This window comes from Corylus avellana, chromosome 6 (assembly GCF_965113065.1).
Source record: "Corylus avellana chromosome 6, dhCorAvel1.hap1.2, whole genome shotgun sequence".
Taxonomy (NCBI): domain Eukaryota; kingdom Viridiplantae; phylum Streptophyta; class Magnoliopsida; order Fagales; family Betulaceae; genus Corylus; species Corylus avellana.
In genome coordinates, this window is record NC_142495.1 from 20512459 (window position 1) to 20529169 (window position 16711).

At 38.2% G+C, this 16711-nt stretch overlaps 2 protein-coding genes across 2 annotated transcripts; both read left to right on the forward strand.

The window, feature by feature from the left end:
- Positions 1 to 1276: 1276 nt before the first annotated feature.
- On the forward strand, positions 1277 to 3118 carry LOC132188380 (RNA-binding protein involved in heterochromatin assembly dri1). The gene is made up of 4 exons (XM_059602812.2): positions 1277 to 1337; positions 1776 to 2172; positions 2653 to 2753; positions 2848 to 3118. The coding sequence occupies exons 2-3, from the start codon at positions 1781 to 1783 to the stop codon at positions 2726 to 2728; spliced, it is 468 nt and encodes a 155-aa protein (XP_059458795.2). The 5' UTR covers positions 1277 to 1337; positions 1776 to 1780; the 3' UTR covers positions 2729 to 2753; positions 2848 to 3118.
- A 6912-nt stretch (positions 3119 to 10030) lies between these two features.
- Positions 10031 to 10645, forward strand: LOC148585002 (uncharacterized). The gene has a single exon (XM_088517647.1). The coding sequence runs from the start codon at positions 10031 to 10033 to the stop codon at positions 10643 to 10645; it is 615 nt and encodes a 204-aa protein (XP_088373773.1).
- The last annotated feature ends 6066 nt before the right edge of the window (positions 10646 to 16711 follow it).

Consider the following 16711-nt stretch of genomic DNA (forward strand, 5'->3'; position numbering starts at 1 on the left):
TGTATAACTATTTTTATTTTATAAAAACACTTTTTAACAGGAATAATCATATGGTCTGATTGCATTTGAATATTTGTCATGTATGCAATCTTTATATCATGTTCATTCACTACAAAAAATTCATTTTTTCTTGGCTACCCGTTTTTGATGTGTTAGGAAGCCTGACATGTCACTAAATTTTATTGACGTGTGTCCAACATTAAAAATAAAGGTGTCACTAATGGAGATTTTTTTACATGTCACTATTTGCCACGTTAGAAACTGGTGACGTGGCAAACAGTGGCACGTCAAAAAATCTTTTTGATTTTTTTATGTGTCATGTTTTGACACGTCAATAAAAATATTGACGTGTTAATTTCAATATTGAACTTTACCTTCATTTTGATTTGAGTCGTCTCAATTAGGGTGATATAGAAGAGCTGTTATTAACAGTTAATAATTATTAGCTGCCACTAACTACTAACTGTGTAACTGCATGGGTGAGCAATTGGCCTTTTCAAACTAACCGCTTAGGACGGTGCATGCGGTTAGAGGTGGTAGGGTTGGTGAAGGCAATTATTCCAAGTATATATATAAAAAAAGGCCCAAAAGATCAAAATAGGCTCAAAAGGCCCATACCTAACAAATGATTACCGTGGTATGGTCTGAGAATAAATAACCGCTAATTGGCAGTGAAGACGGTTGATAATCACCTGCTCTAGATAGGCGGTGTGGTTACTCAAAACCGCTAATTAATTGCCTAAGGAGATGCAGTTAGCAGATACATTCAATAACAGTTAATCACAACCGCCTATACAACCCAAAGCTCAATTTGCGAGTACTTAAAATCAGTGCACTAAACATAACCTAATTAATTAGGATCTTCTCAAAGCCCTTCTTAAAATCAGAGAGAAAAAATAAAAAAATAAAAGAAAGGAAAGAAAGAAATACTTCCAAGGAAGAAAATCATGTAAAGAAGAGCAGCACTCATCCATATATAGTTGAAAGTGTCTACATGCATGCAGTAGTCGTTCAGCTACCCTAAAAGAAGGTGGTGTTAGTGTGTAGCCAAAGCATTTATTCAAAATTCAAAGTATCCTTTGGAATCGTAGCCGGAATTTTTTCTTTTTCTCTTTTTTCTCCTTTAGAATTTGTTGATTCCCATTTATCAAGGTTGCCAGTTGAGAGCACCAAAAAAGTACGTACACGGCCCTCCATTTATTCCCTTTATCTCCTCCCTAATCTCCCTATATAAATACCCCCCACATTCTTCCATTCCTTCACCAATCCTCCCTTCTTCATCACCTTCTCATTTTTATATTTATATTTTTATATATTTCAACTCACATTTTCTTCAGGTTTGTTCTTTCATACCTATAATGCTTTTAGAAATCTTGCTTCTCACATTTTCCTTCTGAATCTTGGCTTCTTAATCACGTAACATTTCCTGTTATCAAAATTATTGTTTCTTTCAATATTATTTATATATAAAGTGCGGTGTTTTTTTATCAAAATTTGGAAAGTGTGGTGTTCAAGAATATTAAGAGTACGTTTGATACGTGCAGAATAATTATTCTCTTAGTACATACTTAAAATATTATATTTTAATGTTATGTGTGGGCTCGAACTTTAAACCTAACATATAATTATATGTCTAATTAAAATGAAAAGCAAAATGTAAGATAGCAGCTAATTTAGTTGAGGTTTTAATAGATTATAAAAAGCAATATGTGTTAATATATATAGTTTTGAATTGATTATTGAAAAGCACTGATCCAAGAGCTAATTGGATGCAGGAAAGATGAGCAGGCCCGGCGATTGGAATTGTAGGTCATGCCAACACCTCAACTTCCAGAGGCGTGATTCGTGCCAACGTTGCGGGGATCCTAAGTCGGGTGACTTTGGAGGCTTTGGTGGGAGAGGCGGATCGTCAGCCTTTGGATTCACCGGGTCGGATGTCCGGCCGGGTGACTGGTACTGCACTGCCGGAAACTGTGGGGCGCACAACTTCGCTAGCCGTTCTAGCTGCTTCAAGTGCGGCACGTTTAAGGATGACTCCGCTGGAGGCTACGATAGTGACATTTCACGCTCAAGAGGTTTTGGTGTTGGTGGCGGTGGAGGTGGTGGCGGTGGCGGCGGCGGCGGCGGAGGAGGACGACCTGGATGGAAGTCTGGTGATTGGATTTGCACCAGGTGATGAAATAATATTGATGCATAATTAATTTGTTAACATGATCCGCAACTACTGTTTGTTTAATTTCCTTTGCCACAATGGTGGGCTAGCTTTGTATGTACAACATTTGCTTTTGGCCTTGACCAATTCCACTATCTTTGACTGCTTTTACAAGTTAATTACATATACTTTATCGTTTGATTTCTAAAAGGAATGGAACAGAATCCTCTTTATATTAAATAAAATAGATTATATTTATTTTGTGGTTAGAATTAAAAACCGAGATTATGTTACATAGTTAAATGCAAAAATTTTAAATCCTTCAAATTTATTTAAGCAAGTTAAATCTCATGCATATATATATATAAGACTTTTTTCGCAATGTGCTGCTCGAAATCCTAATCCAAAATGGGTACTATCAATTTCTTTTTATATTATATAATTAATTATAATCTGCTTGCAATGAAATAATGAATGAATTGTTTTGTTTGATTGAACAGGTCGGGATGCAATGAACACAACTTCGCCAGCAGAATGGAGTGTTTCAGATGCAATGCCCCAAGGGACTCCTACTAAATTTCAAGTCTTTATCCAATTTTGGGTGAGAATGCCCTATCCAATAATTAATTTAATTAATGGGTAATTAATTACAAGTTAATTAATATTAAATATTAATTGGGTTTAATTATTTGCAGGCAAGCAAGAGAGAGCATATCATAGACGACTATCACTAGTACTTTTCCTTCATTATTATTTCTTTGGATTGCAAGGGGGTGATCTTATGCTTCACAAGCAGCTGGAGAGAGCATATATACCTCAGCATTTTGCTAAGCTTCTTCCTATAGAAACTATATAACAATCTAGTTGGAGTGTTTTGAACTATCTACCATATCTTTTGTGTTCTTTTGAGTTTCTTTATTAATGCATGTATGGCCCACGTTTTATTTTATTTTCTTTTATAATGGAAATTTATTTCTATCTCTATCTCTTTTTATTTCATGATTGAAAAATGATGCACAACTCTCTCTCTCTCTCATAATGTGATGGACTAAACTTCATAAAGACGTAACTTTTAAAATCATAATATTCACGCTTAAACTAACATCTTAATTGAAGGCCTTGATGGTGCTTTAACCACTCATGAGCATCAACCAAATTTAAATGTATCCGCTAGACAATTGATACTTGCCAGTGACAATCCACCGCTGCTTCGATCACAAGGATTTGTTTTTCATTTTAAGCGAGATTAAGAAAAACTCACTATAAAAAATGATGAATTAGTGACGTGTATACTGTTCATCATTTTTTGCCACGTTACTATTTCGTGACGTGGCAGTAGTACACGTTACCAAAGAAAAAGGTAACGTGTCAGTTTAGTATATATTGTCACATCATTTATTATTATTATTGTTTAAATGTGATATTATGTACACCGTTAAATACAACAAAATTAATTTTAAACCGTGAAATGATTTTTTCTTTGTTTCTCTTTCCCGAAGCTTTAGGTTTAACACATGCGAAAGAATAATAATTAAGGTCAAGATTCAAAAAATAGTAAGAACATGAAGAGAAGAAAACAACAGTTTAATTTGTTCTTGCGGTTCCCGCGGCCTCCGAATTAATCTGTACTATTTTGGAGAGAACATTTTGGTGAGCATGAGAGGAAAATTTTGAATTATTTTCTTCCGTCTTTCTTTTCTCTTTTCTTTCTCATTTGCAAATTCCCAAACCATGAAAAAGGAGAAAACTTTCCCTTTTGCTTTTCTCTCGTGGCAAACCAAAATCTTTGCCCCCACTGATCTGTAGATTATAATTATTTGCTACTACTATAAGTTTTGAGTAATTAAAGAAGGAATTAAAAGAAAGAGTTTTAGGAGTATGTCTCTTTTTGACTTAGTTTACCGGAAAACTTCACATACCACCCTCTTATGTATAAACGCTTTTGCATTTATACCGCATCGAAGTTTAAAAATTGGCTATTTCGGTAGCCCATGTTTTTAGGTCATTTTAATTATACCCATACCATTAGGGCTTAAGATTAAATCAGATGATAAACTGTGAAATGCTTCTTATATCATTGTAAAACTAAAAAAATACAAAGGTACCTTTAATTTTTTTTTTTTTTAAAAAAAAAAAAAGAAAAGAAGAAAGCTCTACAACTTGTGTTCTATATATATATTTATTTATTTATTTATTTATTTTAATGGGAGTACTTTGGGGATTTTGACATCCTCTATTAGGATTTAATAGAAAATCATAGCTAGCTATTACATGGGAACGGGGAACCCAACATTACAAATTTTTTAAAAAATGATTGCAAAAGCTCTTAAACATCCAGAGTAAGTGATGTTTTTCCTAATAATGGGTAAAGAAAACAATGGGTCACCTCCTAGCGAGTTTGTTTTCTTTATATATAGATATTAAGGGTACAGTTATAGTTCTATAAATTTCATGGGACATAATGGACATTTTATATCGTGTGGGGGGTTGAGTGATTTACTCATTATCTGACTTATCAAAAATTCCTAATGGAAGGAGACATTGCAAATAGAATAGTAGATTGAGAGAGATGAGTTAATTTCCCCTATAATTTTCATGAAAGGTTCAGTTTTCCCATTTGTTGCAATGTTTTCTCTCACATTAGTACTTAAAGATTGATTAAATCAAGTTAAAAAGGTGTTCTATAAGATGTTTAATTCATATTTGTTTTAGATCTCAATGCAAGTTGGCTTGTACTAATTACATGAATGAAAAGGAAATAGGATATGCTTTTACAAATCACTTGTAAAATGCATTTTTTCACCTTGGATTCCCTTGATTGACCTCTCATGTGTATCTTTAGAAAGTAAACCTAAACCTAGCAAAAGCATTATATGCACAGCTGTCTCCTCCAGCACTCCATCTCCCTGCCATGGCTTTAATTAAGCAAGATTCTTGTCTTCCTTTTAGACATGCTTTTTATGTTACTTAGTGTTGCTCCAGCTCTGTCCCATTCTATCTACTAAACCAGTTATATGGCATGTCAAAAGGGACCCAGGATGTCCTCCTAGTTGCATAAAGTAAGGTATATTGAGCTCTTTTTGAATATTATCCCATGAAAAGGCATTAAATTATGGAATATATTATCATAAAGACAGGCATCTTATAGACACTTTTTCCCATCAAAAGGACATTTTTCGTATGCATGGCTTGCCAAAACTAGGAGCACTTATTTCGTTGTTTGGTTTAAATGTTTAATTGCCCATATGTTGAAATCCAAAGTCTAATTGGAATGGGAAACAAAGGGATTCATTCAGTTGATGCAGATTTTTGGACTGCTGGACTGGCGATGCTTAAGTTAGTAGGTTGTTGTCTTAGAGGAGCTGAATGTAGAGAGAGCAAAAGGGGGAGAATGTCCGTACTTGCAAAGGTAGAGATGTGTGCCTTTTATAAGGCTTCTCCTTGCTTTGGTAGGTAAGGCTTGTAAGGCTAGGGAGGCCTTACAACTTGGAAGGCGACGCTCCCATTTTAGGCTTGGTTTATTTTTGGGGAGTCTCTTAATGACTTTTTCCCTACATGAATGAGTTGAAAATAGCCTGTAGGTGGATGATTAATGAAGGGATTCCATTCCTCATGAGGGTGATTAGCGTATCACCACCGGCAATGATTGGGAGAGTTTTCCTCCAACTTAGTTGATGAAATTGACATGTATTTCTTAACATGTGAAATATATATATATATATATATATATATATATATATATATATATAATAGCCTATGAGAATGAGGTTTCATAGAAGCATGCCTTCAATGTACGTTTGGAAATATTAAAGCATGCAACACATGTATAAATGTAACCCACTTCATCATTATCTGCCAAATATGGAGACTTCTCTCTTGTGATCTAGCACCATATTAGTAAAATGATAGGCTGGAGAGACCAATTGTGGTTCTGGGCGCGACCATAGTAGCACCTACCCGCTGAGAACTGTTGGCGTTCTCTCAAGTCCAACTGAGTCATAGCTCGACCCAGCCCCATCAGGGTATCAATGGGAATCGGCTAATAATAATCAGATATATGTGAGGATTCTCCATTGCAAAGATTCGAACGCACACCCTAGTACATGCCCTAACCACTCGAGAATTTTCTTGGGTCATTGAACTACGGGTACCTTGATGGTGACATAAAGAGATTATTAAAGCACCAAATACACACTGAAGCTTCAATACATAGAGCTGTGAGGCAAGAATCAATTATGGAAAAGATCCAATTCTTCTACCAAGATAAATCAAATTATGACATCTTTTTTTCCCAAACAAAAAATTAAAAACGAAGCAAAAAAACAAATGAAAACATTACAATAGACATTTCCCTCTTATGATTCCTAAACATTGCTATTGTAGACATTTCTTCATTGTTAGAAGAGATTTGAATTGATACATCCTGGCATCCACAATGTTATCATTATTGAGGTCGGCTTGATAAAGAAGAAATTTAAAAGTTAGAAAAACCATAGTTTTATTAAATGGTGATTATGCTTTTATAGGAGACACTTTTGCCGCAGTATATGACAACTGACATGATTATTATTTATTGGAAAATTATAAGGATCATTAACATAAAATAATCAATGATGGATGTCGTATATTATAAACAAACTACAAAGCTAGCTCTTCTCAAAATCCCAACATTTTAAATAATAATAATAATAATAATAATAATAATAATAATAAAAGAGACGTTTCTCTGTTATAGGGTTATAGGTTTCAAGTTGTTAATCTTGTTTCTCATTACACAATAGCCATGTAATCTGTATATGATTTAGGCGTTCATGCATTTTTCTTTTTTTCTAAATTAGTATTTTTCAAAAGTCTAGATGTGAATAAGATCTCTATAGAATCCTGAAAATGGCCCGATAAACAAAATTACTCAATTACTAAAAAAAGAAAGAAAAGAAAAGTCAACATATCCCTTTCAAATTACAACCCAATTAATTGGAATGGCTCATCTAAACTATCAAAAAAATTGACAATGTCCAAGGCCAGTAAAAAGACAAAAAAGACCATAATTTTTTTTTTTTTTGTTTCAATAAGACAAGAATACTCCAATAAATTCAAAAAAAAAAAATCTTTTAATTTTTTCAGTAAGGGTATTTTCGTCATTGGGGGGGGGGAGAGAGAGAGAGAGAGAATTGACAAATTTTGATAGTTTGGAGGAAACATTGTCTCAATTGAAAGTTTGGGATGAACATTGTCAATTAGATGGTAATTTGGGAGGCTATGTGAACTTTAAAAAAAAAAAAAAAACAACAACAAAAAAACAGTATGACATTGTCTTCTATTGGGTAATGGATCAACCACAATGCCAAAATGGGCCCCCAAACCAATAAATACAATGAAGGCCTATCAATGAAAGGCCCAGGCCAATTCGTACCAGCCCATGAAGGTAGAACTGGCAATACAAAGAAGGAAAGCCACGTTCACAATGAACGTGGCCAAGCGTGTAGCACCAAGCCAAGTGTGTAAACGTGCCCGAGCTAAGAGCACCAACCCATGTTCGGCATGAACATGACCAAGCCATCAGCAGACTCCACGATCCCACGATTTAACAACCTACGATCCCATTATCCACAATTTAAGCATTGCACATAGTGGATCCTCGGGAATGTGGGGCCAAGAATTCAGGGACCACTACTTAGCTATAACTGCTACTTGATGCCTATAAAAGGAGGCTCATGCCAGGTATTTGGTTAATCACACGAAAGCATTCCTTTGCTCACTTTATCTCTTTGAGAAATAATCAACTAACTTAGGCATCGGAGCTATACCCCGCCAGCACACCCCGGCAAACTCTTATATATCCTACTTGATCACACCTCTTGGATTGCTGAGTCATTATTCTTGAAAACTGTCATCAACATCTTCTTTCAAAGAAATTAATCACTTTTAAGTTTATACAATTGCAATATATAGTAAAGATGTGAAATCGGGTCATCTCATGAGATTTATTAATCCAAATTTTATATGATTTTTTTTTTTTTTGACGTCCATTTTGTATAGATCACTGTTAAGTTGGCATAATACATTCACCATTTTTTTTTCCTTTCTAATTAATGGTAGATGGAGCATGCTAACTCAGTAGAGATGTAAGTCTATGTTAAGTCCCTTCCTAGTTTTCTCTCTCGAGACGACTAGCGGTGAGGGTTCTGTCTCCCACTGGTGACAGTTGTGGAGGGTGCGGCAAATCGGCGACGGAAGGAGGGCAAGCGTATGGTAGAGTGGTGAAGGAAAGAAGGAGATGGCGGAAAGTATTGAAAGTCTGTGTGGAAAACTCACGTTACTGGAAGGAGAAAAGAAGGGAATCACAATAACGGAGGGCGAGGTCGAAGAGGCAAGGGCTTAAGGCTGTAGGTGTTTGATAGGGAGACTCTGGACGGAGAAGACGGTGAATAAGGAGGCATTCAAGACTGTGCTATCTCGAGTGTGGCGAACAGTCCGAGAAGTAACCTTCAAGGAATTGAATGACAATGTGTGGCTATTTTAGTTTGAAGACGAGTTTGATATGAGGAGGGTTCTCGATGGCCGGACATGGCCTTTTGATCGCCAGGTTTTGGTGCTTAATGAATTTGATGGCAGTATCCCACCCACACAAATGCAGTTCACGCACTCCCCCTTTTGGGTGCAAGTGCATGAAATGCCATTACTTTTCATGTCCAAAAGGATCGGTGAGAAAATTGGGGCGTCATTAGGGAAGCTAATGGAGGTTGATGTTGCCGGAGAAGGTGTGGGCTGGGGACAGTGCTTGCGGATTCGAGTGGTTTTGTACCTAACAAAACCTCTTGATAGGGGGAGGGCCCTCAATTTGGCAGGAAAATCCTACTGGGTTATCTTCAAATACGAGAAATTACCATCAATGTGCTTTGACTGTGGTAGAATCATCCATGGCAAAAAAAGATGCCCTATACAAAGGAGTACCAGATGGAGCTCACCAAAAGACAAAAAGCAATGGGGAGTTTGGCTTCAGGTGGACGACAGAAGAAAGCGAACCGACAGTGACTTCCATGCTCCAGCAGGTGACGAGGGATGGCAGCGCAGCCAGGAGGGGGAAAGGGTTGCAGGTGACGGCCACCTCGGGAAACACAAGGTGAATATGGGAACTTCCGGGGCTCACGGTAGCCCTAGTTCAGGGACCAATAGGAGTCAAGGGACAGGATCGGAAGATTCTGGCTCTTGCCATGTTGGTCTCAAAGGAGGGGCGGACGAAAAGGAAAAAGAGGGCAAGGGAGATTCGGCTGAGCAGATTATAGGTGCAGACATAGCAGATATAAATGGAAAGACAGTAGGAGGGGCTAAATAGGAAAAGAAGGAGCTTCGGGGTGACTCACCACTTGGGGCCACAATGAATAGAGCGAGAATTACGTTGGGTGACGGAATGGGTCCTAAAGAAGGGATCAACATGGAGGTGAGGACCCAAAACTCACCCATGGAAGTCACTAATAGCCCAAGCCAAGAGTCAACCCATGAATGCATGGTAGGCCCGGTGGGTAGCAACTTGAGGGTATGGAAGAGGAGGGCTCGTGTGGGGAAGCATACTGATAAGTTTTTGGCCAAGGAAAGTGAGAGTTTAACAAACGGAAAAAGGAAGGGTACTCACCATGACACTGGTGACAAGGCTGGGAGGTGAGGGAAGCGAAGTAAATGGGATATTGTGGTGGAAAACCAAGAAGAAAGTAACGTGGCGGTGGCTGTTATACAGCCCCGCCAATCCCAATGGGTCTCCTAAGTTGGAACTGCCGAGGGATTGGGCACCCTCGGATAGTTCGGGACCTTTGTCAATTGACAAAGGAAAAAAAGCCCACCATTTTGTTTCTTATTGAAACAAAATGTCGGAAAAATAAAATGGAAGCAATAAGAGTGAAGCTTGGGTTTGAAGGAATGTTTGTGGTGGAACCCAAAGGAAGGAGTGGAGGGCTTGGGCTCTTTTGGAAGGAGAAAGACATGCTAGAAATTCAAAACTATTCAAATGCGGTGGTGAAAATTGGGGATGAGAGAAGCGGATGGAAGCTGACTGGTTTCTATGGCCAACCGGATTGGTCCAAGCGGCATGAGTCATGGTTGCTATCGAGACATCTCAAACAATTTTTCTCGCTGCCATGGTTATGTATTGGGGATTATAATGAGATTACAGATCAAAGTGAGAAAGTGAGAGTTAATCTTCGGAAGGAGACGCAAATGGGACAGTTTAGGGATGCTCTTGATGACTGCAATCTTAGTGACTTGGGCTACATTGGTTCGAAGTTCACGTGGAACAATCGCAGAGAAGATGATGGGTTCATTAAGGAGCGACTGGATAGGGTCACATCCAATACAGGATGGTGCAATCTCTTCAAAAAGTTTGAGTTGCGGGTGTTGGCGGCACGTACATCAGACCATAAGCCACTCCTACTCACCTACACGGACAAGGACGAAGCCTTGGCAGGTCCCTCCCGCGGATCAAAATTTGAGGCACAATAGCTACATGACGAAGAAGCAAGTGGGATCATAAAAAAGGCATGGGAATCGGAGCAGCTGGGAGGGTCGAGTATAATCAGTGTGCAGGCAAAATTAGCTGCATGCAAAGCTAATTTGCGTAAATGGAGTTGGCAAAAATATGGGCATGTGGAGAAAAAGTTAAAGGAATAGACTAAGGAGTTGGAAGCGATACAGCAGCAGGAGAATTCGGAAAATGTGGGCAATATCAAAGTGTTGCAAGGCGAGATTGATATTCTGTTGGAGCAAGAAGACACACGGTGGAAGCAATGGGCTAAACAAAATTGGTACCAACATGGCAACCGTAATACCCCATTCTTTTATGCTTGGGCAAGCCATCGACGGAAAATCAATCATATTGGAAAGATAATCGATGAAGGGGGGAACGAGTGGAGCAAAATAGAAGAAATTAGTAGTGCCTTCATTGAGTTCTACCAAAAGCTTTTCACCACCGGGGCAGTCCAGGAGTGGATGAGTATTTGGCTGGGATGGAGGGGAGAGTTACGGAGGAGATGAATAATACGCTTCTCAAACCGTTCACTCAGTGTGAAGTGGAAGGCGCATTGCATCAGATGCATCCTTTAAAGTCTCCCGGACCTGATGGTATGTGGGTGGTATTTTACCAACATTCCTGGGGCACGATTAACAAGGAGGTATGTATGGCCGTGCTAGATTATCCGAATAACGGAAATTTTGACTCCTCTATCAATGAGACTTATATCACTTTAATTCCAAAGACCAAAGATCCCACACGTATTACTGAATATAGGCCCATCAGTTTATGTAATGTCATTTATAAGTTGATTGCTAAAGTCCTAGCTAACAGGCTGAAGAAGGTTTTGTCACAGATTATTTCTCCCAATCAAAGCGCATTCATTTTAGGCCGATTAATAACAGACAATATCTTGGTGGCTTTTGAAGCCCTTCATACGATGGATGCTAGAATGCCGGGCAGGAAAGGGTATATGTCACTTAAGTTAGACATGAGTAAGGCCTATGATCGAGTCGAATGGGCTTTTTTGGAGGCTATTATGGTAGGATTGGGTTTTGCAGTGAAATGGGTGGAGAAAGTGATGACATGTGTCCGCACAGTCACATATTCTATCCTTATCAACGGCCAACCTTATGGGAAAATTGTGCCAACTCGGGGTATACAGCAAGGGGACCCATTATCTCCTTACCTATTTATTTTATGTGAGGAGGGACTTAGCACCTTGCTGAAAAAGACAGAACGGGAGGGACGGATTTCAGGACTCCCCATTGCTCGAGGAGGAACGAAGGTAAATCACCTTCTATTTGCGGACGACAGTTTACTTTTTTGCCGGGCTAGTATTTTGGAGTGGAATCGTATTCAAGAAGTTTTGGAGGTGTATGAGAAAGCCTCGGGCCAACAATTGAATTGAAGCAAAACATCCATTTTCTTCAGTAAGAATACCAAGACTGAAGCCAAAATGGTTATTCTTGCTGCAGTAGGGGTGAACTCCACAGCTAGGTACGAGAAATATTTGGGTTTACCAGCTTTAATTGGGAGATCAAAGGTGAGTACCTTCACAAACATTACAGGGAAGATTTGGGACCGCATAAATGGGTGGAAGGAGAAGTTCCTTTCGCAAGCAGGGAAGGAAGTTCTTTTGAAGGCCGTGGTGCAGTCAATCCCAACATACACAATGAGTGTTTTCCAATTGCCCAAAACGCTTTGTAGGGACATTAATTCCATGATGGCTAAGTTTTGGTAGGGGTATAAGGAGAATGATTCGCGGATTGCATGGATGAGTTGGCACAAGATGGGTATAGCAAAGGAGTGTGGCGGGTTGGGGTTTCGTGACCTTGAAATGTTCAATTTAGCGCTCCTCGCGAAGCAAGGTTGGAGATTTTTGAACAACCCCGACACTTTAGCATCTACTATATTTCGAGAAAAATATTACCCACAAGGGGCTTTCTTGGGAGCAAATTTGGGGAGGAAACCATCATACGCGTGGCGAAGTATATGGAATGCTAAAAGCCTACTCAATGAAGGCTTAATGTGGCGCATTGGCAACGGAGAATCAGTCCGGATATGAGAAGATCGGTGGCTCCCATCTAATGGTTCACATAAAGTCTAGTCTCCAATTAAAATTTTACCTAGAGATGCTAAAGTGAGTGCTCTCCTTAATCTTGATACTCAGTGGTGGGATACGGCCTTGGTGCATAATGTGTTTAATGAAGATGAAGCTAGGGCGATATGTGGAATGGTGGTGTGTCCCAATACTAGAAGAGATAAGCTGGTCTGGGCAAGGGGGAAAAATGGCGTGTTCACCGTGCGGAGTGCCTATCATCTAGCCAAAGAAATTGGGCAAAGGGAAGAAGGGAGCTGTTCTAAAGAAAATCTGCTTAAGAAGGTGTGGAAAGGGATTTGGAAGATCCAAGGAGCAAGTGTGGTTAAAACTTTCATGTCGCAAGCATGCAACAATATCTTGCCCACCAAGGAGATGCTGTATAAACGAAGGATTGTGCAAGAGCCTTCCTGCCCGATTTGTGGTTTGACAACTGAAACGGTTGGCCATATACTTTGGAGTTGTCCATCGGCCAGAGATGTGTGGACTGAGTGCTCTCCCAAAATTAGTAAATGTTCCAGTAGTGATGATAATTTAAGAGATATTATGGCCCATTTGATGGAGAGACTGGATGCGGATCAGCTACAATTTATGGCGGTAGTAGCTCGACAAATCTTGGTAAGGAGAAACTCGGTGGTGTTTGGGGGGGAATTGACTGCTCCAAGCACTTTAATATGCTGGGCCAAGGACCAAGTAGAAAACTGGTGTACATTCTCCAAACGAAGACCAAGGAGGGAGTTAGTGTCGGGGCCAGCTCCTTCTGCTGCTTGGACCAAACCGCCTCAGGGCTTTATGAAGATCAACTGGGATGCCTCAGTGGACAAAAGGCAAAACAGGATGGGCGTTGGTGTATTGGTTTGTGACCATGATGGAAGAGCTATTGTCATGTTTTGCACGAGCAAGGAGTACGTGCAGGACCCAACTATGGCGGAAGCTATTGCGGCAAGGGAAGCGGTGATGTTGGCACAACGACTGGAATTACGGCATAAGGGGACTCCTTAGAAATTGTCCAAATGCTGCAAAAGGAAGATGGATGCTGGTCGATATATGGGCAGGCGGTAAATGATGCAAAGGAGAGACTGCAAACATGGCAAAGGTGGGGAGTTCAACACGTTAGCAAATCGGCCAACAGTGTTGCTCACCAACTCGCCAAGCTGGCTCTCGGGTATGACGCAGCCCAGGAATGGAGGGGGCTTTTCCCACAGTGTGTGCAATCTATTGTATCCAAGGAATGTTGAGTTTTGAAGCTCGGTTAATGAATACCATTTCAAAAAAAAAAAAAAAAAAAAAAAAAAAAAACTCAGTAGAAATGTACGCGAGAACGCAAAGAAGCATTTCTTTTTTCATATACATCAAATTCAAGAAAATTTACAATAGCAGCTTCTTACCTAAGACATTAATTTTCTAAACATAACTAAATAAGAAATTTCTTGTAAAGAGTCAACAACTCCTCTGAGCTGTCCTTGAACAAATTAACAAGTCTGCTACCAAATGCTAGCTAGTCCTTCACTGGAAAATCATATTAATGGCTAAAGAAATCTGCATTTGTTCTGAGGATCAAAGGAGTTAAACTTGTGTGAAGTAATTGGCATAGACAGAGATCTATAGTAAGCCTAAGTAATTAGAAAAGCTCATTCTCTCATGAAAAGAAAATGTAGATATGATGAACTGAATAGATGCAAGAAGATTTTTTTAATGGGAAAATACATTTTACTTCCTAACAGGCTGAACTATCTACCAATTTGCGCTTTTAACCTCAATGTTTAAAAAGTGACACTTTGCACCCCCAAACTTCCAAATTATTGCAATTCGACCATTCTGAATTTTTTTTTCCCAAAATGCCCCCATCCCAAGTTAAAAATAAAAAATAAAAATAAAAAAATTTAAATAATTAAGGGGTGGCCGGTCTAGGGTGGCCGAAGCCACCCCCAAGCCCAACTGAGATGGCCAGCCACCCTTTAATTTTTTTTATTTTTTATTTTTAAACTTGGGATGTGGGCATTTTGGGAAAAAAAGAAGTCAAAATGGTCGAATTGCAACAATTTGGAAGTTTTTTGGAGGGGGGGTAAAGTGTCACTTTTTAGATATTTGGGTTAAAAGTACAAATGGATGGATAGTTCAGGGGGGTAAAATGTATTTTCCCATTTTTTTTAATCTTCTTCAATTAAAGAGAAGAGAACATAGAATGATAAAATAAAAATAAAAAATAAAAAATCCTCTTTATTGAATAATCAAAAAACCAGTGTGACACTGGCAATGAATACATGCCTCATTTGTTTGAACCACATGCTATATAACACTATCAGCAGTGGATAAGCCCACAAATTTCTCAGGAAGCAAGAGGTGCAAAGATGAACAGATTAAGAAAAGGAAGAAAAACTAGAATTTTAATCAAACCAAGATAAATGTTAGATGTTGAATCAAGAAAGAAAGGTAAACAGATTCTATCATAAGAAAACAAACCTTCTCATTAGAATGCCCAGTAAGGGTTAAGCTGCAAGCATTATTGGACAGACCACTAGGATTGGTTTTGTTGAGATCCCAAAACATTAATTTGTTGTCAGTGGATGCAGAAACAAGTGTTTTAGAGTCCAAGAAGTCCACCTAGTTCACAGCTTTTTCATGGCCAGCTGATACTTAGAGTAATCTTACAAGTAAGACTTTATCTCCTTTTTATCTCTCAAAAGTGATGTAGGTTTTAAAATTACTATTTCATCAAAATTCAATAGTAACTATCCCAAATACCCTTGTTAGATTTGGTAGAAAACTGAAGATTATAGCAGTAAGTTCTATAATCATCAACTCCAAAGGCCAGCAAATGTGAATGAGCAGAGAACTGAACACAGCAGACATCTGCAATGTTCTTGATTGTATCTAAACTGTTTTTCTGCACAAGAAGTTCTGTTGCATAAACCAGTAGCAGGAGCTAGAAAGAACAAGTGTCAAAATGTCACATTATCTTCACATCAGTTGAAGTAAAATTGTCAACATCCTTCAACCTACCTGCACAGTTGTCTTAGTCATTTCTCCAAAAAAAAAAAAAGTATAAATCACAAGATTGCATTTGTTTTTCACCATTTTCTATGAGTAGCATAAAGATAAATATTCCAGAAATAAAACAGATCTCTAGAAAAGGAAACTGTTCTTGAAATATCACTTATTTTACTTATATGATCAATAACCTTGCAGTCTTCTTCAATCCCTTTTTTCCTTTTACTTTAAAATCATCATAAAAAGGAAAAATCTAAAGTAAAACACTGTTTTTTACTGAATTGGACAAGGGGGAGACACTTAGGCCCCCGTTTGGTTTGCGGAATAGACCATTGGAATGAACTACATAATCATAGGTATAACTATTCATTTGTTTAGTAATACACTATTCCTGAGAATAGTTTATTCTCATGGGACTACTAATCTCATACACACAGAATTAGTTAAGTCACTAAAAAATAAGTAGATTAACAAATCCTTAAGGAATCAAATTCATTTTTCAAAAATACTCACAATAAAATACTCGCAATATATATATATATATATATATATATATATATATATATTCATTTTAAACTTAAAACAAAATAAAAAAATAAAAAATAAGAAAAATAAAGTTGGTGGCTTGACCACCCACCCATGGCCGCTTCTGTGCGTGCCACCCATTTTATTTCTTTTTTTTTTTTTTTTTTAATATGAGTTTCAAAAAAAAAATATATGGAGTTTTTCATAATTTTGATTCAATTATAATTTTTGCGTGTGTTGTTACCAAACTGAGAAATATGAACTGCTATTATATTCTATTCTCGTCTATTTTTAGTAGTAGCTATTCTTTTTCCAATGGACTAAGCATTCCGGAACCAAACAAGACCTTAGAATAGTCATCAAATTAACCAAGCCGTCTTTTCATGCTCTGTGAATTAAGAAAATCATTGGCAAGTGCTCGCATCCCATAACCGGAAATCCA

Coding starts and splice junctions, on each gene's coding strand:
- LOC132188380 (XM_059602812.2), top strand. CDS start 1,781: ATGAGCAGGCCCGGCGATTGGAATTGTAGGTCATGCCAACACCTCAAC. Junction 2,173..2,652: donor GGTGATTGGATTTGCACCAG/GTGATGAAATAA, acceptor TTGATTGAACAG/GTCGGGATGCAATGAACACA.
- LOC148585002 (XM_088517647.1), top strand. CDS start 10,031: ATGGAAGCAATAAGAGTGAAGCTTGGGTTTGAAGGAATGTTTGTGGTG.